Genomic DNA, 26,578 nt, shown 5'->3' with positions numbered 1-26,578 from the left:
GTAGCATGAGTACTTGTGAACATTTGATGAGTGCAAATCATAATCCAGATAATACCCATCCAAGAATAAAATTAATACCTTTAAAATATATTTATGATGTAGGGGATATGCCTCAATACAGCACATACCTTGCTTGCCAGGATTCAAGCCCTGGCACCATAAAATAAATATCTGAGTAATAAGGGGAAAAAATCATAAACTAAATACAACTCTGATTTTTAAACTATATTTCCTTACAATTTACTGAACTCATAAAGGTTACTCCATGTCTTTGTGTATATACATATTTTATATATTATTTACTATATATATGCCCATAAACATACATGTATATGGGCATATTCATATGTGTGTGTTTGTGTATTAGACACACATGCGTGCACATTAAGGTGTATTCAGAAGCCAGGCATATACATTCATTCTGTTGTTTTGGACATTTTGCTTAGAGAACCTATTTTACAGTAGTCAACACACAGTAGGTGGTAAGTACAATGTTGAAGTTAAGTTCCTGGTACTGTGGGAAAAACTAATTTACAGATGCTATTCCCAGAACTTTCAGATTACCACAAATAATTTTAGAGCAGAAACACAACTTTGGCATTTATTTGTTTCTTACTCTATCACAAACACAGGAAAACAACGGTTAACAAAACCATTGTTACCCATAAACTTCAAAGGTCCAAAGTATTTGTTTTCCTGGAATTTCATATTGAGTATTATTAAAGTAACTTAGTCATAAATGTAGAATTTGTGTTCAATGGTGATGTTATTTATAATAAAAATTAGCTTGTTTCAGTAAGTAGACTAACATGTGTAATCAGGTATTGGATGATGTAGCATAGTTTTTTCCTGCATAGATTGTAAGCTGGTGACTTTTGCTTTTTCTTTAGTACCTCCTTGCTCTAGAGCAGAGGGCATGGGGGAAAGGACTATGGTTGGCATGGGCAGACGTAGTTCAACCTTTCCTCTCTGTATAACAACTAGGTGCCCCTGGGGCAAGCTGCTTTTATTTCTGCCTTTGGTGTTCTCAGTAATAAAGTGGTTGAGAGAGATGTCTTCTTTAAAGTTGTTCCACCAGAGCTTGGTACTATAGATTTTTGTTCCCCTTTCCCTTCACTCACCTTCCTTGTGTGGAGTTATGATTAGACGGGCCTCCATGGACCCTGTTGTCTGTGCTGTGTGGTTTTTACCTTTTCTGTTCACAGCTTGTATCTTAGGAGTACTCAATTCAACCACCATTTATTAAACAATTATTAGGTAAGAGACATTATATAGATAGCATAGATTATGGGCACTTGTATCAATTTTTTTTTTTTGCATTTTGTGTCACATCTGGCAATGCACAGGGGTTACTCCTGGCTCATGCACTCAGAAATTACTCCTGGCGTGCTCAGGGGACAATATGGGATGCTGGGAATCGAACCCAGGTCGGCCGCATGCAAAGCAAATGCCCTACCCTCTGTGCTATTACTCCAGCCCCTCAATTCTTAATAAGAGTAGGGTTTATTTGGGGGGTGGAGGAATTGGCAGGCAGACAGAAAGTTGTGGTGACTTCATTCCCACTGTAGAAGAAATACCAGAATTGGTTGGGAAGATAATGAGTGTGGCTTGACGTTATTATGCATTTTTACTTAGACCCTATTTGAGTGAACAATACAATGTCCTTTAATCTTATTTTACAGTATACATATAATATTAGTTTTTATGATTATGTTCTTTTACAGCAGTGATTTTAGCACAGGAGGAACAAAAAAGTGTGTGATCAACAATTTCTATTTCCCAGTAGTATAAATCATTATGTTTATAATATAAATCTATAACATACATAATTAACTCAGAGTTTATGTCCTATTGTCTGCTACTGTGTTAGATGCACAGTTGTCCACAGGACCCTATGCACAGGTGGGGACCTTGTCATCTGCACAATAGCCGCCTGAGTAGTGAGCTGTGTGCAGCTGAGATTCATCTCACTCGCAGCCACCAATGGCTCCCATGGAGAGTACCTGTTTCTAATTTGCCAGCACAGTTTCTTAAACATGGTGTGGTAGAAAATGGTAAAAATGTAATAGGTAAGACAAGTAGAGGTTTCAGATCTGCAGTGTTGATTGACTTCAGATTTAGTCAGCTGTCCATTTTTTGACTATGAATTAGGTTTTTTTAAAATCTTCAAATGAGGCTTTTCAGACAAATATACCATTCTACGTCATTTTGCTTTTCAGCCCCCTCAAATTTTGTGATTAAAACTCACAGTCTCCAAGCCACATAAGGGAACAATTGTAGAATCAATTCTGCTGTGTAGGTACCACTGTAAGCAATTTATGCTGAGAGTAACCATAAAATTTTACCAAATAACTGAATAGAAAAAATACTATTAGTACTTTGAAAATATGCCTTCCTACAAAGGCATGCGTAAAGATCAATTCTATCAGCCAAGGTTAGAAATGTAACTTCCAAAGTGTAAACACTGGAGTTTGGCCCTAATGTCACATAACCATCATAAGTAATCTAAAGCAGGGTTTTCAACCACTCATGCTGATTTGCAAGTGTAAAGAGTTGAGAACAGTGATTTATAGTTGTAGTTGCCAGTACCTGTAGCTGTGATAAAAAGTGCCAGCTAAGATTTCCCATGGCAAGAGAAATGTCCAATTGTGGTAGAGGCCAGAGAGAGCTCTTACACATTTAGATCTCAGCAAGCAGTCAGAGACCCTCAGCCATTTGTGACTCCTGAGCACTTGAAATGTGACTGACCCAAATTGAGAAATGCTGGAAGTGTAAAAGAAGGTCTGGACTCTTTCTTTATTTTTTTCCCTTTGTGGCCCATATCCAGTGGTGCTCATGGATTACTCCTAACAGTGCTGAGGGGACCATATGCGGTGCCAAAAATCAAACCCACATTGACCACATGGCACGGCAAGCACCTTAACCTCCTGTACTACTTATTTAGCCCCTGGATATTTTTAAGTTGAATTATTTTTTATGATTTCATATTGAAATGATAATATTCGGGTACTTTAAAGAAAATATTAAAATTAATCACATCTGTTTCTTTCTAATGGAATCCCGAGGAAGTACATTGTATCTGTGGTTTGCACTGTATTTCTCTTGGACAGTACTGGCCCAAATAGTCGTGAGAAAAAGAGAGGGGGGCTTCTGTGTATGTGGTTTCCTTACCATCTCTCTGTAGCTCACAAAGTACATCATTTTCTTGTTCCCTCCTTCCTGGGTGCATGGGCTGTCTCCCCACACCCTGTATTAGGGCTCTGCAGCATCATTAAATACATGGCTTCCTGTCCGATGAATGCTATAGTTTACTTTATATTATGGACATCTTTTTTTAATTTTTTTTACAGTTTTTATGCACAGTTTTCATTTCCTTGGGAAAATGGTTGTAGACTTAGGCTCCAAATTGCCCTCCAGATGTAGCCAGTTTGCTCTTACCAGAGGTGGATGCCTCTTGGCCATTGTTTTTGCACCCTGGAGGGTTTGTTTTGTTGTTATTATCATCCTTGCCAGCTGGGCAGTGTGTATTCTGTCTGTCTGTTAAAAAAGGGGGGGGGGGAACTGCATTTTATATGGACTTGAGTTGGCCCATGTGAAATAATAGGAGAGAGCAGTGAAGGACAGCTTATTCTAACCCACCTTGGATAGATGTTTGCATGAATTTGTAGTTTATGCAGAAGTACACCACAATCAGTGACCTCTCCAAATTACATTTAATTAATGTCTGGTCTTCTTTGCCAGCCATGCAAACCTTACAAAATAAGTAATTTAAAATTCATGGGATACCTGGCAGGATGAATCTTGTGGGAACCAATCCATACATGAGCCCTAGAAATGCAACCAAGCCCAGTTACCATTACATGTCGTTAAAGAAGTACCTAATGAAGATCCTGGGGAAAAGAGTCCTTCTCAACTGGGAAGTTTTTAATTGGTGAGGCTACATGGGATATGATTACATCAGGATTGCAAGTCCAATTAGCCAAGAGTTTACGAAAACCCATTCTCTTCACTCTGCACTTGAGAAGAACAAGTGAAAGAAACCCTAGCTGCGCTTTTGCTTTCCTTCTTTTCATTTGGCAAGAGCAGGAACGCATGTATGTCTAGAAATTGATCTCTGCAGGTGTCTCTGGTACATTAACATTTTCCCCACACAAAAGTGAACGGTTCCCTAGGAGGCCACTGTCCTGTAACTGTCATGTCTCCGGTTTGCTCTGGGCTCATGGCAGCGAGAGCAGCTCATCTGTTGATGAATTGGGTGCTCCTCACCATTTGTGCAAGCCTCATTCTCCCTGCTACTCTGTACTCTGGGTGGACATGACGGCACTGCAAATCTTTGTGCCTTTGTCATACATATTGCCTCTAACATATTAGTTTGATAATAAAGTGTACACATTTAGAAATATTTTCACCCCCCACAAAAAAGCATCATATATGCTTTCTAATCTTTTCAAGGCCACAGGTCATTTCTTTAGAAATCATTTATTTCTTCTTGCTGAGATTACGTAAGTAAAACATATTTTTTAGATTCTAGACATTGTCGGTGTTCTGCAGTTGGTTGAAATAGATTTTAATCTTTATTACTTTACTTTTAGTTATGCAATTAGCTGAAGGGCATTAGTCCTTTATTTCCTCCTGAGATAAATATCTTTTCCTCTCATTTCAGGATAAAGACTTAGGTATACATCATACCCCCCCTTTTTTTTAGTCCAAAACTATGTAATTTTAGATTGTTTTTCCCCAACCTGCATCACCTCAAGTCTCTAGTTTTAAACGTGCACTTTCTACTTAGCCTGAAATGGTGAATAAAGAAACCTTTGGGGTTTGAACATTTTAGTTTCATTTTGTAAAAGAGGGTTGTGTCGCATTTATTTCCCTGGCCCAGCCCATTCACAGCGCAGGCCCCAACTTGGCTTTGGCACTGATTTCTTCCCAATACAGTGACCATTTTCTTAACATGCATGTGTCTGGAAGGCCGGTCCCCGAGCTTTTAGTAGGAACCAGCTTCGATTCATTCTGAGCACCTTCCGAACAGCCTGGTGTCTGTTTCAAACCTCTTTTGCCCAAAGTTCAGTAGGAGAATGAGTCACTTGCCCCTGGTTCTCTGAAGCATAGGACTAAGTCACCTTTGCCAGGTTGTTGTGAAATCCTTTCGTAAAATGTCAAATGTGATGTTTCTTTGAAAAGTTTACATATAATTCAAGCACTTGTCTGAACTTTTTCCGTGGCCCACACAGTCATCTTATATGTTTGTTAGAAATACAAATTCCCCATTTGATAGCTCATTTATTTTTTGGAAACTAGTTTTGAGAACCAACTTTCTCTTACCACATCTTTTTCTTCATTTTATGCAAAGCCATGTCAAAGATCTTGTAGGTCTTAGTTAAATACACTTGAGTAAGTATGGAGAATTCCTTGTTGGAAAAAATGAGAATATTTATATGAGTGGTTAAAATCATCATCATTGCTGAAATTAGCTTCCAAATAGTTCTGAAGTCAGGGCTGCACCCTCCATTTTCTTTAAGGTTGGCCTTTCGAGTTCTTGCTTAAGAATTGCATGATTTAATCTTTTGAAAGTATTTGTTTATTTTAAAGAAACTGGTTGCTTATTAGCTCCTAAATTCCCACTGCAGCTTTTCTCTCTGATTTTTCTGTGATTATTTTTTGTATCTTCTGCCCAATTGCTCCAATATTTTTTTTCTTATTCCTAACTTGTCCTTCTTACTCTCTGGAAGGGGTGTAAAGTCGGGGCAGGGCTTAATATATAGATTCTAGGAAGTGGGCTGCAGCCCTAGCCATGCTTGCTTGCTTTCTGAGTTGCTTGCATTTGAGAAAGAGAAAAAGCTAGCTAGGGTTTGGAACAATTAGTGCTCCCCTGGAGGCCTGCCTGGGTGTTAAGGGGAAGATTGTCTCTTTCCTCTAGATACAGGACGGCAGGAGGGGCAATAGACCCTGTTAAAACAAAGACAAATTTTTATTTTATTTTATTTTTTGCTTTTTGGGTCACACCCAGCGATGCACAGGGGTTACTCCTGGCTCTGCACTCAGGAATTACTCCTGGCAGTGCTTGGGGGACCATATGGGATGCCGGGGATCAAACCCAGGTCGGCCGCGTGCAAGGCAGACGCCCTACCCGCTGTGCTATCGCTCCAGCCCCAAAGACAAATATTTTGATAAACTGATCTATGAACATTTTAAGTAGTGGGAAGAGGCTTGCCTTTTATTCCAGACATTCTCTTGTTTTCCTTTATTTCAAAACATGTTTTGGAGAGGGTGATTGATATTCGTAAGATAACTAAATTATATATACTTTATATTTGTTTAATAAACATAGGAGAAACTATCATATCATCTCGTTAAATTTCAGCTTCATGCTTAAGGAAAACCCACCTGTCTCTCTCTTACCCCATCATCGCCTGGTAATATCTGAAGAGGAAGCTGGGAAAGTGAACTCATCACCACCTAGTTACTTTATTTGAACTCCAGGTTAAAGCCAGAAACGTTACATTACTCTTTCAAGGATAAAGCAGTTGACATTTACTGAAAAGAACTGTCTGTGCATATCTACAGATGCAATCATGTATCCCTTAACATTTCAGTCAACACAGGACCAAGTAGTAGCCTCTAACCTACAGCCTAGGCATGCTGTATGTTTCAACAGCTAGGTTTGTGGAATTATACTCTCTGATATTTAATGCAAAATGAATCTCTAGAGATGCATTATTTTAGAACATTATCAAGTGACAGGACTCTGTATGTGTTCATATATGTAAAACTATGTTGCATAATGAAGCTTTCTACTTCCTCTTATGTTGTGTTTCTAGAAAATTTTTATTATCTCTAAGATTGCTTCTTTCTTGTAAGAATCTATAAACTATAGTGAGCAGGATGCATTTTAATTTGTATCTTTACGCCCTGAACAGTGAAGTCAGAGATACTCATGCCTCAATCAATGAGGCCCTGAGTTCTGTCCCTGGAACGGAATCCCACCTCACACCACCCTTGTGGTGCTGGGTGTGGCCCTTATTAAAAACAGACAGGAAGTTGGGGAGTTGAAGTTTGGGTTTTGAGGATTCAGCAGGATAGAGACAGGAAATCTAAGGAGAAATTCTTGTTGCTGAGGAAGCCCTAATCCTGGAGAAACCTAGAGGGGGGAAGTTTATTAGTAGATTTTCCTGTTATTTTTTTTTTATTTATATGTACTTTTACTTGGCATATAGACAGTTCATCTGTAAGTTCATAAAATTTTGTTGGGCAGCATTTGTTCTAATTTAAAACTTGAAATTAAAGTGAATGCTGTGATGTGTGTGAATGCTGTGATGTGTATGGTCTTTAGAAAATTTTGCTATTTTTTTTTTACCCTTTAATTCTGTCCATGTGACTGCTATTCTTATTGACATTAATCTGATTAATCATCTGGTCAAGTTCCCTTGTGAAAGTAGGGATTCTCTCTTTTGGTACCCACTGTCTATTAGTGATCCCCAGATTTTGAATTTTTGAATTTTGGTTTTGGGGGCCATATCTAGCAGTGGTTAGGGCTTACTCCTGGCTCTGTGCTCAGTAATCACTGTTGGTGGTTCTCAGGATGCAAGACGTGTGTCTTACCAGATTTACCACCTCTCCAGCCCCCAGATTTTAAAAATTTAAAGACCACTATATATCTTAAGTAAAAACGATTAGGATTAGTGTAGTGACACAATCAGTATAGAAGCAGAAATTTTATTTGGTCACAAAGAACATACACTAAAACTTGCACCCACCATCTTTAAGCCATAATTTTATTAGAAATAAAAGTCATTTTACGTTTTTTTCCTTCTCCTTATGTGAGGGAGAACTTATAAGGATAGGTGGACCATATGATGCTCGGATGGGATCCAGAACTCCTGAATACAGAGCATGCACTCCAGTCCTGTGAGTCATCTTCCCAGAGAGGCCATATATATAACTCAAAAGGGCTGAAAGGAACATGGTTGACCCACTTGCTTTGCATGTGGCTGACCCCAGTTTGATCCCCTGAGCACCATTTAGTATGAGCACCTCATATGGTCAAACACCTCCCTCCAGAAAAAAGGAGGAAAAATAGAAGTAAACAATCTTAGAATAAACCTAGCATTCTGAAAAGTTCACTGCACTCAATTTTCTGTCAATCTAAATCCGTAACAGTGGGTGTTGGAGAACTGTGATCAAAGAGGCTCATGAGCATGATTTTTCTGTGACATATATTTGGACAAGTTAACTTGTTTCTAGCTAAAACAGCAACAAAAAACCAAAAGTATTTTCTGCATAGAACTTAAACTTTTTCCCCTCTAGAACATTATTCTTTTGGCTTTAGCCAAATTATCCCACGAAAGTAATTTAAAATCATTAATTATTTTATATTCACACTCTCCCACCTACCTTTGAGGTGTTTATATGTTTAATATATGAGCTATCAGTTACCTGATTTGTGTCATGGTGTAAGTATTGGATGGGTGGTGCCCAATTAAGAGAGTCTGCAGCGTTTTACTGTCTGCCAGGGGCTGCGACTTCTCTCAGAAGAATTTTTTTTAATTTTTTTATTTTATAAAGTAGTTCACAATATTTGATTACATTTAATGTTTGAACACCAATCCCACCACCATTACGTTTTCCCACCACCATATTTCAGATATTTCCATCCTAAACCCAAATCCAAGCCCCAAATAGGAACCGAAATTTTTCATTTTATATTGTCATAAAAAAAACACAGAAAGTGTTCCCAAAAAGTTTGCTTAGAGGAAAGTGTGTGAAGATTGTTGTATTTCACCCGGGGACAATTAAGCCCTTCTATAAGAGGTCAGTAACATGTTGTTAAAGGTTGAGCCTTGTGTGCTTGTGTGTGTGTGTGTTTGTGTGTGTGTGTGTGTGTGTCTATCTGTCTGTCTGTCTGTCTGTGTGTCTGTAAAAAAACATTTCCCTCTAAGATTGGTTGTCTCCTACTTTAAACTCCATCAAATGTGATGATGCAGTACTCTTGGAGTATGGGTGGTATAAAGTATGCATTCACGGCATCGTGGTCCAGGAATACATTCACTTGTGGGTGACGCTCGGCCTGAGCGCGTGGAGAGCAGCCTTGAGCATGGTGGGGGTTGAGTTCTGGAGGTTTTTGGCTGCTGGGGCTGGGTCACTTGGAGCAGGGAGGGGCCTCACCCTCCCCCCCTCCAGGGCACCCCAAATGAAACAGCCCGACATGGGATCCAGTGGCATGGTTGTGGCATGGTTATGTCCTGTGTCATGCTATGCCCCCTTTCGGGAGAGAAGGACCCTGAGACTCTGGATCCTGGCCAATGATGAAATTGTCTGGCCTCTCAGAATAATTAAGCTCTGACACTTGTTTGGTCAATTCCACCTAAACCCGCCCATGTTTCTTCTTCCCAGATATCCTTGTCTGGTTAACATAACCAAATAATGGCCTTGTTATTTTATTTAGCTCACACCAAAACATCCTGTGCATCACACACCGAACAGCCCTGCTTTCCTTAACACGCCCATAGAATAGAAGGAGTCAAAGTTGTTATGTGTTACTTGCTCTTAAGGACTTTACTGGCATTTCTTCTTTTCACAGATCACCCTGTTTACTAATTCACTCTGAAGGTTTGCTTGAGATCAGAATTGGTATTACCTGCATTTCATTTCCAGGAAAGGTTTTTATTCATTTTAAAAATCTGGATGACACTTTGCTTTTAAACCTGCACCATTTTATTATACAAGATTTCTCAAAAAAAAAAAAAAAGGCCGGATTGGAAAATTCTTCCTGATAGATCATGTAAGGTCATGTAAATAAACAGCATTTGTAGCCATGATCTCCATTCACAAATCTTTACTTGCAGCTAAGTAGAATTAGTATGTTAGTATGTCTTCTGGAAAATTCAGTGAATTCAGATTATCTTAAGACTGAAGTATGTAAGTTTGTTAGGTTTGTGAACAGATACTAAAATATAGTATGTTTCTCTTATGAGTTTTCTATATTTTTTTAATAACTCCTCTCTTATCTCTCTGACTTCGTTAAGAGTGTAAATTTTTGACTACCCTCTCTTTAGAAAGATTGCCTTTTTCAGTTTCCATTGTCTGAGATGATCTTGTTCTGAAGAAAATCAACAGCAAACCACAGTGGGGACCCATTTACCCTTTTCTGTCAGATCCCCTCTGAGAGTTGTGACCATTGTGGAAAGGAGAGACCCTTGACCTATGTTTACAAATGTCACTGCACTGACAGCTCTGAGCATTCCTTTACTTACACAGCCCAACTGCATTTTTTTAACTAGTAATGCATTTATGTGATACCCCCAAATTTCTTGGTATGGAATGAGCAAAATTGATTTCATTTTTCTTTTCAGTCTGTTCAGATTGGCTTTCAAGGTCATGGGGCAGTCAGGATTTATTGCTTTAGTAAAGGATGGAGTGACTGCATTTGGAAATCAATACACAGGTGCCATGTTTTGGATCAATGATAGTGTTAGGTGTTCAGTCTAGGAAATGTCCAATTTGACTTCTGCCTTTCTGTGCTTGTGTCAGAATTGAGAAATTTCTAGGTAATTTGCACGCTCTGTTTTAATGGTTTCAAATAACTCTCTGTTTTGCTTCAGAGAACATGTTTACTTTTGCTCTGTCACGCTGTTCATGTCACGAATGAAGAGTCACTTATGTTTTTTAATGCTGGAGTTTAATGCATTCCATTTCTAGACTGTGACACAGGTACTTGTTAAAGAGACTTCCAGGTTAGGCTTCTTTTTAAAGGAGCCACCAATTTAGAGACACTTGAAAAACAATTTAGGAACAAAAACTTCTTGTGGATGTTTTTGTTATTGCCCCTGCCCCTAGTCTTTCATAGTTCTCTCTTTTTTTGGTGAAAATTTCTAATTTGCTACTGAAATCTAAATTTCCTTGATTTTCTTGTATTTTTATACAGTGAATTGGGATGTAGTACAAGGCCATGTCTAATTTTCAAGAGAAAATGCATCATTTTCTTTCCCCCTATTACTTATCTCTCTTCATTCCCCATTGCTCTTTAGGTAAAATTTTATACTACATAAATTTCATTCGTTCAGCCAGTATATGCATGATTACACTGTGCAAAGGACTGTTCCACCGAGTAACTTAAAAATGATAGCTCTGTGTATTTTCAGTATAGAACCAAGTCTGTTTAGTGCTGCTCACCAGGGTAAGCATTAGAAGTGTGGGAGAAAGGGATAGTATATATTTTAGTTCCTGAGTGTCTGTTAGGTATCACATACTATGGCCCTCTAACAACAGTCCTGTGAGACAGATGCAAACACTACAGATGGAGATACTGAGGCCAGATGACAACAGTACCACATTTCACTGTCTAAGCATTGCAGATTTTGTGCTGAATTATTGAATTATTTTTAAAGTGATGTTTAATCTTTATGTGCAGTCTTTGTGTGTGTGTATTTCTCAGGGCTTATTCCTGGCTTTACGCTTAAGGAATCACTCCTGATGGGGCTCAGAGGACTATATGGAGTGCTAGGAATCAAACTCAGGTTGAATGCATGCAAGACAAACTCTTTAGCTGCTCTACTGACTCTTCAGCCCATACACGAAGACTTTTTTATGTAATTCTAGAAAACTGTTTTTACAAACAGGTGATGATTATGATGTGGTGAGATATGGTATAGCAGAGTCACAGAATGAATGGTCACCGACTGAAGAGCACCTCTCACCATGGCTGTCTTGTTTCTCGTGTGACAATGCCTTTCATATGGTAGAGTAAAGGGATGTATATCAAAATGTCTCTGCCAAAGCAAAGACAAGTGTATTATGGGTTTGTGTTGAAGAGAAAGAAAATTTAAAATTAAAATTTAAAAGAATTAGTTATTGGCAGGACTGGACTGGTGGTATAGTGGGTAGAACTTGTGTTTTTCTGCTTATCATGTGTTTTTCCCTGATATGTTATTACTTGGTAGCACTAATTTGTGCCTTAACTGCATCTGTAAGTGTTCCAGTACCAGAGACTTATGGAAACAACATTATCCTAAGGTAATGTAAATGACCCTTGTATGCTGTGGGCTCTTAAAGGACCATAAAAGCATGTAAAGCTACTTTACCTTGATTGCAGATCATAATTGATGTGATACTCAACTAAAATGGCAAATCTGTGTAATAAATCAAATGCTTTATAGTGCACTTCTTATTTATAAGAGAAAATGATGTTTTTCTTTGACTATGGCAAAAAGTGCATTTGTCATTTCTGAAAATATTTATTTTAATGTCCATTCTTTGCGAATTACTTAGTTCAGGGCGCATATAGAATATGCAGCACCAGTTGTCACTTTCATGCAACTTTTATAATAGAATAGCTTTCACCCAAGGAAATTGAGAAGACAACTTTTGGAGGGGACTTGTTTAAAATTTAGCTAGAGAAATTATTACTCTCAAAACCTGAGTGTAAATCACCAATTTTATTTGTACTCTAAAAGGATGTTTAAGAAATTCAAAAATCATGAATAATTTAGTTCATATAACTATGCAATTACTCCTGTGATAAATGTAGCTGTATGTATTTTTTCTTGCAAATATGAGACTTGGTCCCAGAACTTGATTTTCATTAGTTCATGTACTATAGCATAGCTGAGGGTGAGCTACATTGTCTCTCATGTAGCCTCTGAGGCTGAAACTCAGGGCCCTTTGTGGGAAAGTTAAAAAGAAAAAAGAAAGTGAATCCAGTATTGGGTCCTCTTCTTCCCTGCTTTTGCAGGGACACCTCACAGCCTTTCACAGAACAGATCCATAAAGATACCATGGATTATTTTTCTCAGGTATCAAGTTAAGTATTTAAAGCTGCTTCGGGAAGGAAGTCCATTTCTTAAAATGTCACTATCCTTTAAAACCTTTCCATTCATTTCCCTACCCTTCTTGTCACTCTACTATTATTTTTACACAGACATGTAGCATATAAACCAGATACAAAGAGTGCAAAAATAAAATACAATGACAAAATGTGACATCTTTCTCTACTAATTCTAGCCATAAGATTTTCATTAATCTTACTGAAATAAAGCATTAACCACATTATGTTCCCTAACTCCTTTTCCTGGAAACCAAGGTCCTCACAGGCTTTTTCTGACTTAGCCACCATTACTCCCTCCATGAATGCTTTAGACAGATCCTTTGGGGCTTTTGTTCTTTGTAACCCACCTGTATTTCTGCTTTCTCCAAAGTCTTCCTTGCTCAACTTGACCTCCCTCCTGTTTTTAGCATTTGTCTAATAAGATTTCACTGTTCTTAGGATTTTTTTTAAGTAATAAAATTCATTTCCCCAAAGATTTTTTTTCTGCTGTCTAGAATGTTATATATGTTACAAAGTCCTTGTAGAGTGAAGGGCCTTGTGGTGACATGCTATAAATAGTTGTGGATTGATTGGGTCTGATCGTTTTGTTCTTGTCTGCCCTGTGTTTCATTCACATCCAGCACCAGGTTAGTTTGTGATTTCTATGTCTGTAGCAGTTTTTCCTGCCAAGTATATTCTTCCCTAAAACTCTAATTCTCACGACATCAAATTTAGCTTCCTGTTGTATCCCATCTATTAGGAATCATTTATTCACAAAGGCATGACCAACCATATAGCACAAGTCAAAAGGGCATCTAATGTAGAGGCTAAGCTAAAATAACTCAATGTAAAATGTAATCTCTTTGTATCCCTGATATTTTTTTAAGTGTATTTGGAATGGCGCTGAAACTTTGAACACCTTTGGGGCAATAAATAAATAAATAAATAAATAAATAAATAAATAAATAAATAACATCTTATAAAGTCTGTTTAGTATTGACTAATTTTGAAATTTCACATGTTTTGTATCATGACTTCAAATGCTTTACCACATCCTGTACCAAGCAAATAAATATAACCAGCTGAATTATTCAAGGTAGTAGAAATGGAGAATAACATAGACAAATGATTCCTATTTTTAGTCTCATTCTCTAGTTAGCTTTTCTCTTTGAAGAACACAATTTATATGTTATTTCCATTCTCTGTTCAACCACTGATAGAACTAAAACAAATTTAGTAAATCACCATACCTAAAGTTTGCTTTATCTCTCTAATAGTGCTTGAATAGAGAAAAGAAATATAATTTGAAATGCAGAAATAAAAGCAAATTAGAAAACTACCTAGATTGCATCATCTGAGTGTGGGTATATGTATATGTGTATTTTTGTTCTTTCCCCCGAAGTCCAAATTCAAAAGGATGGTTTTATATTGCAGCCTCGTATTCATTCCTACCAAACAGATATATAAGTCCTTTCTTTTAAGAGTTGTTCCCTTGTTTTATTGTTGTTTCTGTAATGATCAGAGGTTGTAGACAATTGGTTGTGATGCTTATACAATTGTGGTCCCAACAGTGGAATTGCTGAGGTCACACTTGGGTATGTGGAAGCAGTACCTCAGTCACTTTGCCACTGGGCCATCCCCAAATAATTATTCCTTTGAGCTTTAAAGGCACTTTTGTGTCCTTCTTACTGATGTGTGTGTGTGTGTGTGTTATATTGTGAGCCCAGAAAATTAAATAATTATTTCTAGAAGGTATCCGCATCTATGTTAGAACTTCAGACATTAGAGAGTCTCTCCTCATCTTCTCACTTGATTGGGAATGGGCTATGCAGACTTAAAATGGAAACATTATAATTTATGGAATAATAACCTGTGGCTGATAACTGAAGTTTATGCAACTGTCACCATGCCTGGTCAAAAGCAAATATCCTGCCTCTCATCTTTATACATATTAACATATCAGCTGTATCTCAGTTAACACCTACAGACTGAGATTATTTTACCTACTCAAAAACTTGTGGGAAATTAGAACAAAACCTGGCATAAAGTTGTAAATGTTAACCTTCTTTAATTTCCCTTAATTAACTCACATGGTCATATGATGCTTAATGCATAACCACATATTCCTAACACTTTCTTTTGCACTCTAATCTTTATCCCCCTTCTGAGTATTGTCAGTTGCATGGAAACAGCATCTTTCACAGGATACAGGGTTCCTCTTTATGTATCAGCAGGTCAGCTGTTAAAAAACAACCTTTGGTGTGCATATGAATATACCCATTTCAAACTTGAACTTACAATTGACATTGTAAGCATGTACATTTTTTGCTGTTGTTTTCAACTCCAAAATTGCTTTTTCAGGTTTGTTAATGCTAATAAGATTTTCCAAAACTAACACAAATACTGAAAATGACCCACGGTGCTTTAAGTGAAATTGCACCTGGAATAACTAATAATGAAATTACTTACCAACCATTATCGCCATCTGTTGGTAGAAATCGGAGTGGGCTCCACTTTCAAGCGCCTTGGCTGGTAACTGGAAATGTGTAAGAGTTGCAGATTCCCTAGTGTATGAGTATCTGCACATGGGGAGAAGTCTATAGATATTTCCCACATCAATAATTTAGGGTGCTTTTTAACATTTCAGCCTATTTTCCTAAGTGTTTTAGCAACAATACAGCAGATACGTATTTCTTTTGTAACTAACAAGAAATTTGGAAAGACTGGAATAGAGAGAAAAATTAAGCTTCATTTACTCGGTGCAAACTAAAATACACTTATCTCTCATTTATCTTTTTCCTTATCTCATAAAAACAGATAAAAGAAGAGATCCAAATGGTGTTAGAAAAAATAACATTGTGATACAAATAAATGAGATGTTGTGATACAAAGAAATGTTGGCAGATTCTAGGCCAAAAGTTTCAATAAAGTAGGTTGAATGTTTTAACTGCTGGCTAATAGACTGAAATGTTTCTACTTGTTACTCTTACTCCTTGAAATTCAAAGTATCTGCTGTCACATCTCGCTCCAGAGGAAGCTTTGATAGTAAAAATGTTAAAAGAATGATTGTTTTCTTTTTTATTTGGGGAAAGAGATTGGGTCATTCCTCTCCATGCAAGGGGAACTATATGCAGTAAAGGGGGTCAAGCCAGGGTCTGGCACGTGCAAGCAAGTGTCTTAACACCTATACTATCTTTTGAGCCTCAGGATCTTCTTTTAGTACACTATACTCTTTGTAGCCTGTGGTCTGTAATTACTTTGAAGCCAGAGAAAAAATTCAATTTTTATTGTTCCATTTTCCCCATATGGCTGACTTTCTTAATTGTGCTCTCCTTAGCCTGTGGATTCTACTTATGAGGAGACCTGTTTCTCCCAGTGCATTTGTACTTCCTGGTTACTTAATGAATTGGTCTTCACTTATTCATGTATTTTTACAAACAAAGCTACAAATAGAAACAAGTGGAGCTGAAGCATGGTTGCTGGGTGATATTGACAATAGTAAAATCAGGCAAATTTTAATCACCTGTAGTGATACCTCATTGTGCACTTCTGATTCCATATTGCTTAAAACTTACTTAGGTAAAACTTGGTCATCTTTCTTCAGGTCATCAGAGTCACTTGTTCTGTGTCTTTCTTGTGATAGAATGACTGCACTGAGATGCTAACTGGTTCACAACTTGACTGATTTAAAGTGTTACATATGTACCAGTTCAGGCATCTGCAATTTAATAAGAGCCTCTTGTGCTGTGAGCACTGTAGTACTTATTTACAGCAAAACATTTTCTTGATGCAATACAGAGAGGACAGTACGAATAATGTCACAGAATGAAACCCTCTCTGAGTTTCCAGAAAGTGATGCTTGTTCATTCTTAACCCACAAGTCATAATGAAAACCACAATAGAAAGTAAAATGGATACATTTCAGAAATCTGTTTTTACCCGTATCCAACATTAGTTCACTTTCAACTATGAACCATTAGTTCACTTTCAACCATGAACTATATCTTGATTTATATTTATAAGAAACAAAAAGCCTAATTTGGCTTGAAAACTAAATCTGTTCCCATAACTTATTGAAGAGCTCATCTCTTTTGTTCTTCTTTTATACCCAGAGTATAAAGGAATATTGTTTCTCAAAATTATTTCATACATAAATTGCAGAAAGAACTTAAAACAATTGATTTTTGAGCTTTGATATTTCAGGCAAGATCTTGGGCTCAAAATTTCTATGAGCCATTGTTTTTCAGTTTGCAAAAATGGGAATAATAACACCTCACACGATCTTCATGAAGATAATTAAATAACATCATACATATGAAGGAGTGCCTGGCACAGAGCCTAGAACATAAGTGAAAACTGAGTAAATGTTAATCCCCTTTCTGGTTTCTTATAAAATTGCCAACTAAATGGCTGAAGGGATTAGAGGTGGTTTCATGAAAATGATAATATTTGAACAGGTTCTTCAGGTTCAAGCCTGGATAAAATGTGGTAGGGAAGGGATGGAAGAGACATGTTTAAAGAGAATTAATGCAGCAGAAAGGGTGCAGCAGCTGGAATTGGAAGCCCGGGGGATCTTTTGTCTGCTTTCTATGGAAATCTAGGCAAAGTGATGGGAACAAATGAATGTTTGAAAAATGTTCGAGACCAAACTCAGAGTTCATCACTGACTAGATTTGAAGACCTCGGACTTGGTAGAGGAGGAGGAGCATGCATATGCTTCTGGGTGACCCAGACATCAGTGGAAGGATGGCAGAAATGTAGTTAGGGGTCTTCAGAAATGGATTTGGAAAATAATGGGCATTAAGTGACATTCCTCTAGATACTTCAGATAAAAGAGGAAAAGTCAAGCACTTAAACTTCAGTGGGGCTTAAGGGGGGGGGGGAAGCAGGAAGGAGAAACAGGCATCATCACAGAAGACTGCGTTCATTAAAAGTGCAGTGTTAAATTTCCTAAGAAAAATGTCAGGGACTGAATATTGAGATGATACAGCTTGGATAAATATGATGAAAATGCCAAATGGACAAAGAACCACTGAAAGAGCCCCTAGAAAGGTTGAATGTGATCATTGGAGGGAGGACAGATCAGAGACGTGCCGAGGATGTATAGATGGTGAAACCACAATTCAAGTCTAGTGACCAGACAAAAGATCAGAGAAAATCATAAACAGAAGAGCTATGGGCTTGACTATCAGTGCTAGTAAGACTTCTCTTTTTCTGGCTGTCACCTCTCCCTTTTCCCACATGGTTGTCTTTCCTGGCATTAAACTGGGAGAGCAGCTCCAGAGAGGACCAATCCCTGACCTCTAAATAGCCTTCTTCACTTTGGTCTACAGAAGAACCTGAACTCTCAGACCACAAGCAACATCTCTCAATCTCTGTGACTTTTAGTCCCTTTTCCTAAATTGAAATCATTCATTTCTTTTGGAAAGGTAGGAGATAGGGGTGAATCTTCAGTTAAAATGTGTGCAAATGAGAGCATGTAACCTAGGTAGATAAATGGTTACTAAAAGGTGCTTTTTATGTCACTTATTTTTCCTGGTTTGCAGATTTTTTTAATTATATTTTATAAGCTTAGTGACCTGCGTTAATGTTGTTGTAAATACTCAGAATCTCTACAGGGAATTGAAGGTGTTTGTTTAGCCTTCTGCCTCTTGGATGTAATTGTCATTTGAACCTTAAATTATCTTTACTTTTATGCCTAGTTAGTAATCATTTGATTACATGATTACACAGTGAAAATTAACTGGGGGAAGGAGGTTGCTCAAGCCATTTGTTCCTCTATGATGAATATATTTTCGCTTGTTCACTGAATAAAATAGAAATTTAAACACTGTTCAAAATTGTTAAAGTGTCCCATAGATAACTTTTATTTCCTAAAACTTTTAAGATTTCTTAAAGTCCCTCAAAATTCATGAGAAACTACTAGAGAAAATGTGTTAAATTCAAAGTTGATACATTGGGAAGTAATGTATACATCTCTATATATCTTTCTCATATAGACGTGTATGTATATATATTCCATTTTAGTTGTAGTACAACAGGTAGAAAATGTATGAAGCAAATTTGGGTTCCATACCTGGCACCCAATAGAGTCCCCTAAGCTCATCAGGAGTTTGCGGAGGCAGGAGAAAGTGCAGAGCACCACTGCTGGCCGAAAAGCAAACAAAATTTACACTCTATGTTCAGTAACAGCATACTAAATTTTAATGTTCTGGGGCTAGAGAGATAGTACAGGGCTTACCTTCTACACAATTGGTCCCCAGTACACTACACAATTGGTTCCCCTGTGCCCTGCCACGAGTGATTGCTGAGGTTAGACCTAGGAGTAGACACTAAGCATCCCAGGTATGGTCCAAAAAAGAAAGTTTTGATGTCCTGAATTTTTTCCTTCTTTCCCTAACTTCTGTTGTACATTAAGCTATTAAGCACTGTAGTCTGCGAATATGGAAACTGCATGACTCCCGATTGTGAGGTCCTATGTTCAATTCCAGCACTGCAAGTAATAATAAAAAGGAAGGGGAAATCTGAACACATTGTTCATGATAAACCCCCATAGGGGACAGATATATAGTACAGGGATTAATGGCCTTGCTGTGGCCAACCACACTTTGAACCCCAGCACTGCGTATTGTCTCCTGAGAACTACTGAATATGGCCCAAAATCCAACTAAAGAACATTTTATGAGGGTCTAATTTTTAACTTTTTTAAATCGAGGTTATGTAATTTATAATACTGTTAATGATGTTTTCCCATGCACATAATTCCAACACCCCTCACTTCCCCACCTCTCTTAACCAAGGACCAACACATTGAAGGCTTTATTATTTTTTATTTTATTTTATTTTATTTTTGCTTTTTGGGTCACACCTGGCGATGCACAGGGGTTACTCCTGACTCTGCACTCAGGAATTATTCCTGGTGGTGCTCAGGGGACCATATGGGATGCTGGAAATTGAACCCAGGTCAGTTGCCTGCAAGGCAAATGCCCTACCCACTGTGCTATCGCTCCAGCCCCAAATGCTTTATTTTTTAAATATTCTTGAAAGTCTTTTTCTTAATACTTGTGCATGTATATGTTGGTTAACATAAACTATAACTATTGTTTCTGAGTTAAAAGAGGCATTCGTAAGTATATTTATAAACAGCTATCAAAACTTCAGGTGAAAGAGATCTGTTTTAAATGTATTATCAAGTGAGTTAAATGTGTATATCCACAGGCATCTGTGATGGTCTCTAGATCATCAGGTAGTATCTGAAAAAATAAAAATGGATCTACATATAATGCACGTACTTCTCCTTCAAGTATTATTACACAAAGTCTGTAGGTCATAGTACTTTTCCTTTAATAAGTCTCGGTCTTGGATTTGATTTTGCATTTTACCACAAAGACATAGTATCAGTAGAAAATTCTAATTTTAAATAGAACCCACAATCCATTTTATTCTGTGCCAGGATAGGTAAATACCTGCTATCCCAAAGCTAAACATCAAACCATAATCCAAAAGTTCAAAAAAGAGAACTAGTCAGTTTTTTTTTAACTTTTGAGTTTATAATTCTCATTTCCTGTTGTCTAGTAAAGAACATTTTCATATTGTATGAAGTTTGCAGATGTTTGGAGACTATGTTCTCTGGACTTTATACACTGTTCTTAGGGATTTTTAAAAATTTTATTACAATGTAAACAAAACACAACTCTTGATAAAATTCTAGAGTTAAAATTGATGAGATAACAAAGCTCCAATGTTAAAATTGATAAGTATAAAAAACCAATTTATGTGAAAATTTTTATATCTGATCATGGGATTGTTAAATCCTTGTCTAAGAATTTATTAAGCTGTTGTTGCTCATTGAGTCATCTTGATGACAGCTTTTGTTTTTTTATTTTGTTTTTCTTTAGGTACGGAAAAATCGTCTCCACAAAGGCAATTTTGGATAAGACAACAAACAAATGCAAAGGTATCGTTTCTTCCTTAGATACTTGTTAAATCATAGTTTTAGACAAATAATGAACTTTTAAACCACAGCTTGGTTTCAAAACTACCTTCATTTTATTAAAAACCAAATCGTATATGTCACTGCAGTTTCTGTCTTGCACAATGTCAGCATGTTGCTAACGTTTGTCCCTGGTCGAATTTTGGCTGGAACTCTTTAACAGCAGTTTGCCAGAATTCTAGATTTGACGCCAGCAGAGTTAACATGCATAATGCTGGTTGGCATTTAGCCCCTGCTTTTAAAAGGCAAGTAGAGTTAGAAAATAGCTTTTCTTTCCTGAGCCTGAGGAGATTAGAGCTGCTTACTGAAGACCATTGGGCTGTACTAAAGAATTGAAAAGATTACATATTGTGCAAATTGGCTCTATTAATTAGAATAGAGTAGTTTTAAGCAGTACTCAATTACATGTTTCAATACTCCCAATTGTTCTCTGCTGAATGCCTGTTGACAATATTGGCAGCAGGGAGGAGAGAACCATTTTCACTGACCAGATTGTAAGAGGGAGGGGAGGTCATACGCCCCTTTGAAATATGCTGCTGCATTAATTTGATGCACTGACCTTCAGTTTTTCGTGTAATTAGGATGAGCTCATCCAGCTCCATGAGCTGGAAGAAGAGGCGTCTACAGTAGCAGCACTGCTGCTCTGTGGCTCTGACTTTTAATGATCCTGCATCTTAACAATAGGCATGTGATTTCTAGGAAAGGGGAAGAATGGGGTCAGCTGACTTTGAGTCTAACTACTGACCCCGGGAATTGAAGTAAGGTTGACAGGAATAGGCAGAGAAAGCAAATCTCCTCATTAATTAGACTCCAGTTTTTCAAGTAGTGGTGACGGCTATGGCTTAGCACAATTTGAAAAAGGCAAAGAACATAAATGAGCTCTATGGTAGGGCCTCGCCATTTCCTTTAATCTAGTCTTGAAGAGATTCTTTGTGTATCTGTCTCCTCTTCAAAGTTCCTAAATTTAAAGGAGCTATTGTGACAAATATCTAACTCCATGTTTAATCAACACGGCACACTTAAGGCAGTTTTGCCCTGAGATAGTTGGTAGAGCAGAGCTTTATGTGGAATGTGTTCAGTAAATATTTTAAATGAATTAAGCCTGAGAGAATTAAATTGTAGACTAAAATATATACACTTAGTTGCCAAGATTGGTCTTTTTTAACATATGTGAGAAAGCAAAGACACAAGGGGAAAAAAATCTTTGGGTTTTATAAAGAAAAATGGACTCTTGAAGGCATAAGACAGGAAGCTGATCTCTAATATTACTTTAATACAAGAGAAAAATTATAGTAGGCAAGTGATTTTATAGCCTTGGCCTACCTTCCCCACCCCCAAATAAATCTTAACTCAGCAGATCGGTGTGTGAAAAAGCAGGGCTGCCCTAGTTAAGTAAGGAAGAGATCCTGGAGGCATCCCAGGTTGAGTTCCCCACCACACCCCTGTACTGGCCTTCTATTTGCATCCTCTCCAGTGCCATCCTATTCTCTGGAAGCCAAAATGCCAGAAGAAGCTCAGTGTGATTTAGAAAAATTACGGGCAAGAGGTATTTATGGAGCCTTGAGATACGAGTAGGTATCATTCAGAATTGATCTTGTATAATTTTCAATCACCTGGAGATGAACTCTTAAAGTGTCTGCATGACATTCTGCCTTATGTGTCTTAGCAATGATAATACCTCTCAGGCGTCATGGACCTATGTGGGCTTCTCAGCTATAGAGGTCAGTAGATAACAGATGTGCAGTTGAGTGAAGAGAGAATAAACAAGAAGGGATTTGTAAGGCTGGAGCAATAGTACAGTGGGTAGAGTGTTTGCCTTGCACGAGGCCGATGCAGGTTCGATTCCCAGCATTCCATATGGTCCCCTGAGCACCGCCAGGAATAATTCCTGAGTGCAAAGCCACGAGTAACCCCTGTGCTTCACCAGGTGTGACCCCCCCCCAAAGAAAAAGAAGAAGGGATTTGTAGAGACTTTTGTTTTAAAAAAATAAAATGATAGGGGAAGAAATAGTACAGTGTGGCTTGGACTGAGATAAATAGTACTGGCTTACAGTGCTTGCCTTGCACATGGCCAACCCAGGTTCAGTCCCCAGCAGCTCATAGGGGGTTCCCTGAGCACTCTGGATGTGACCCTAAAACCAAAAAATAAAAACAAAAACACAACATAAAAAAGATAGTTTGTTACCAGTGTTATCAATAACTTAAAGATATATAGGTGGGAGAACTGGAGCAGTAGCACAGCAGGTAGGGTGTTTGCCTTACATGCAGCCAACCTGGGTTTGATACCTCCGTCCCTCTCAGCGAGCCCAGCAAGCTACTGAAAGTATCCCACCCGCACAGCAGAGCCTGGCAAGCTATCTGTGGCATATTCGATATGCCAAGTACAGTAGCAACAAGTCTCACAATGGAGATGTTACTGATGCCCACTCGGGCATATTGATGAACAATAGGATGACAGTGCTACAGTGCTTTGTAGGTGGGAGATGTGCAGATATATGAGATTATACAGCATTAGTTTAAAGGCAGAGTGCTTCTATTGTATATTGATTTTTTAAATATATTTAACAAGTCAAAGAAATTTATGCATAAAAACTAAGAAAACTTGAAGTTATAGGACAAATTTTGGTCACAGAATATATTTTGGCACTCTAGGAGCCAAAAAGAAGCTTTAAGTAACATGTATTTCAGTTATCAAAAGTTTATGATTCAGCTGCTTTTTTTATACATTAGCCAGTATAAGGTATTTAAATGCTTTCCAAGTCAGGAATATATGATAACTCAGGACACAAAAACATCCAAAGGATTGATTGCAACATTATTAATCAATGGATTATTGATGCTCAGAGTGGTATATAAGACTAGAATGTACATATGGGCACGCGCACATACACACAGGTGAGGGTTAATAACACCGAAGATTTAAATGAAGTAAGCATAAGTAACTGAGTTTACTATAAACTGGCCCTATGTTTTCTAGTATTTAAAGTAAAAATAAAAAAACAGCTATTTTCGTGATTTAGTCGAGGGAAATCCAGGAAGTAGGAATAACAGGATTAATTCTTTCTGGTCTTGCAATCTGAGAGAAATAATCCTAGGGATTCAGGGAGAGGACATTTGTGTGATTTAGAAATCCCCACCTTCAAAAATAACTCCACACAGTTTATAAAATGAAACCCACTCAACTTGAATAACTCAAATGTATATGGTCTTTTTTCACTAGAAGGCAATAGTAAAAATTGGAAGAACACAATGTTGCCTGCTTTCCAGTTATATTTGTTTTGAACAAAGATTTATGAAATCACTATGTGGCAGGAAATGGTCAGAAAAGGATGTAAGCAGTGAACTAAAATGCAGCCTTTGTGAAGTTTACTTAATAAGAAAATAACAGACAAAGGAGCCCAGTGAGATAATACAGGGGTTAACATTCTTGCCTTGCATCCCACCATCTCTTGCATTACACATGGTCTTCTGAACACAGGCTGTGGCCTGGCCCCTAAAAGAAAATATCAAACAATATTAATAATACCTCAATGGGTAATAACTAAAACAACATCAAAATTGATATAATAATTTAGTTGACAGCAGCATGATGGGGCGGGAGACTGAGCATGGGAATTGGATGAGACTTAAATATCTGCCAGTGGGTTTTATATCATATCAGTGTAACTAGGTGTCATTTTGGACCTGCTTAAATTTCTTTCAATAAAATATGTATGAGTGATCATGTTTGCCTGTATTTGTCTCTGTCGAAGGTTGCATATTAGCATTAGCAGATTTTTAGAAACACTCAAGTAGATTTAACTTAATTTTTTTATCTGATAGTTGAGTAGCGTTTTCTGCTTTTACCTTGGTCAACCTCTACTCTTTTCTTTCCAGCCTGGCCATTTTTCCATTGTCTAAATCACTTTAAGCAGATTTCAGTCCAATCTCAAGTAATGTAAGGAAGTTGCTTCAGCTCTAGCATGTATCTCTCCTAAAACATCTGTTTTTGTAATCCATAGTCTACTCTGTTTTATTATGACTTAATTTTATGACCAGGTAGTATTTTGGGTACTAATTTTACTAACTGACCTTTAAACTACTTCCAGCTTTTGGCATTCTTGATAAGATCTATAAATAAATGATTGATGAGGCTGATCTCCTATGCAGCCTCCAAATACTTTGTTCCAAAATATTCTTATTCATTGTAAATTAATTTCAAAGTAGATTAGAATTCTGAGAAACCTCTGTTGGTATTTTTGCCTGGTATCCTGATCTTTTCAACTATGTAGAAAATATAATTTGCTTGTCTCTGAATAACTTGAAGAATTATCACAGTGAAAAATCAGTGATTGCCTATTTAAATGCAATGATGCTCATGGGATCAGTTAAGATTTATGGGGCTGTTTGATCTTATGCTGCATAATTACTGTTCTTTATATAATTTTTCTCTTTTATTGCTTATTAATTTTCAGTACCAGCTACCATCCATATGCTAGTTTTGTATCAATGCAATCTCCTTCCCCCGCTAATTTCCTACTCTTAATTTGCCATGGCCAAGGAAAACAGATGACCATCTTGTAAAAAATATTTGTAAAGCTACAGATAAATAAGCTCTGAGCCTGGGGGCTCTCTTTAGTAGGGTATTGGTTTGCTTTGTTTTTTGACTCCAGGCAGGAATTGCTGATATAGCTATTTTGGGTATCTGCAGGCAGATTCCTTTTCTTTTCAAAGGGACTTAATTCAGATATACCAACTCTGATTGGAAATTAGATGTTTTTGTTCTTTATTCCAGTAACTGAAATATCCCCTGAAGAGGAGATCTGGAAAAGAAGGGATTTGGTTTTCTTTTGTTTTTGTTTTACTTTGAAAGGAAACTTGCCCATGTTAGAGGGTAGGGAAAGGCAGTTTGAGGGGGCTGCTGCCTTTCCACTGTTAAAGCCCAATGGCTCTCAAGATATTGGTGTTTTCATTCTGTGGCCTGCAGCAGAAACCAAATGGAGCCATTCTTTTATTTTTTACAGGCTATAAAATCATGATTCCAAAACCGTGTATTTTGCATTGCAGGTTATGGTTTTGTCGACTTTGACAGTCCCGCAGCAGCTCAGAAAGCTGTGTCTGCCCTGAAGGCTAGTGGGGTTCAAGCTCAAATGGCAAAGGTAAGTTGAGAACCAGTAGCTGTGCCTGGTGTCCCTAGTGTGGGTTCTGAACCAGCCTGCCACTTTTTCTGTCACCAGTGACATTCTCCCCTGTACCCCATAGCCACCTTACTGGGCACATAGCTTATACTTCTGCATTCTTAATAGTAGCTACTTTGCCAAAGACTGTACCTCATAATTTTATGTGTGAAGAGGAATTTTGAAAATGTGTTAAATTTTACAGAGCAGATTATTTAATCCCATAAATTGAGAAAGCATGCAATTTTATCACAGTAGTTAGGGATTCACAGGTTAAAGATATGTTTGTATTTTTGTATATATTTGTATGTCAGTGCTCAAATATTAATTTGGGCCACAGAGATAGCTCACTGAACTTGATTACATACTTCGCATACTATGGGTGGAGCGGTACTGCCAAATTTATTCCTCGCATTATGTGTTTCTCTGAGCACCAGCTGGTATGACCCCAAAACATATAAAATAATGATTTTAAAAATACTTCAGAAAATAAGTTTGGACTGATTGATGTATTATGCAGTATCAAGCATACTTATAGATATGCTTTAACATGCTTAGTGCAACATCAGCTGCTGTACAAGTCAGGCATCTTTTAGACATTGGTGATTCATAAATCTATTTAATTGT

The 26,578-nt window shown here is 37.5% G+C and overlaps 1 protein-coding gene across 8 annotated transcripts in view; it reads left to right on the top strand.

Moving 5' to 3' along the window:
• The window catches only part of RBMS1 (RNA binding motif single stranded interacting protein 1), a 233,202-nt gene that overhangs the window by 165,498 nt on the left and 41,126 nt on the right, over positions 1 to 26,578 (top strand). For all 8 annotated transcript variants that reach the window (XM_055122725.1, XM_055122731.1, XM_055122727.1 and 5 more), the window contains exons 3-4: positions 20,701 to 20,759; positions 25,842 to 25,933. In XM_055122725.1, coding sequence (XP_054978700.1) covers positions 20,701 to 20,759; positions 25,842 to 25,933 — 151 coding nt within the window. The remainder of the gene's footprint in view (positions 1 to 20,700; positions 20,760 to 25,841; positions 25,934 to 26,578) is intronic.

This window comes from Sorex araneus, chromosome X, assembly GCF_027595985.1.
Source record: "Sorex araneus isolate mSorAra2 chromosome X, mSorAra2.pri, whole genome shotgun sequence".
NCBI classification, from domain to species: Eukaryota; Metazoa; Chordata; class Mammalia; order Eulipotyphla; family Soricidae; genus Sorex; species Sorex araneus.
The sequence above is the reverse complement of the archived record's forward strand: the minus strand, read 5'-3'. Positions and strand labels throughout refer to the sequence as shown.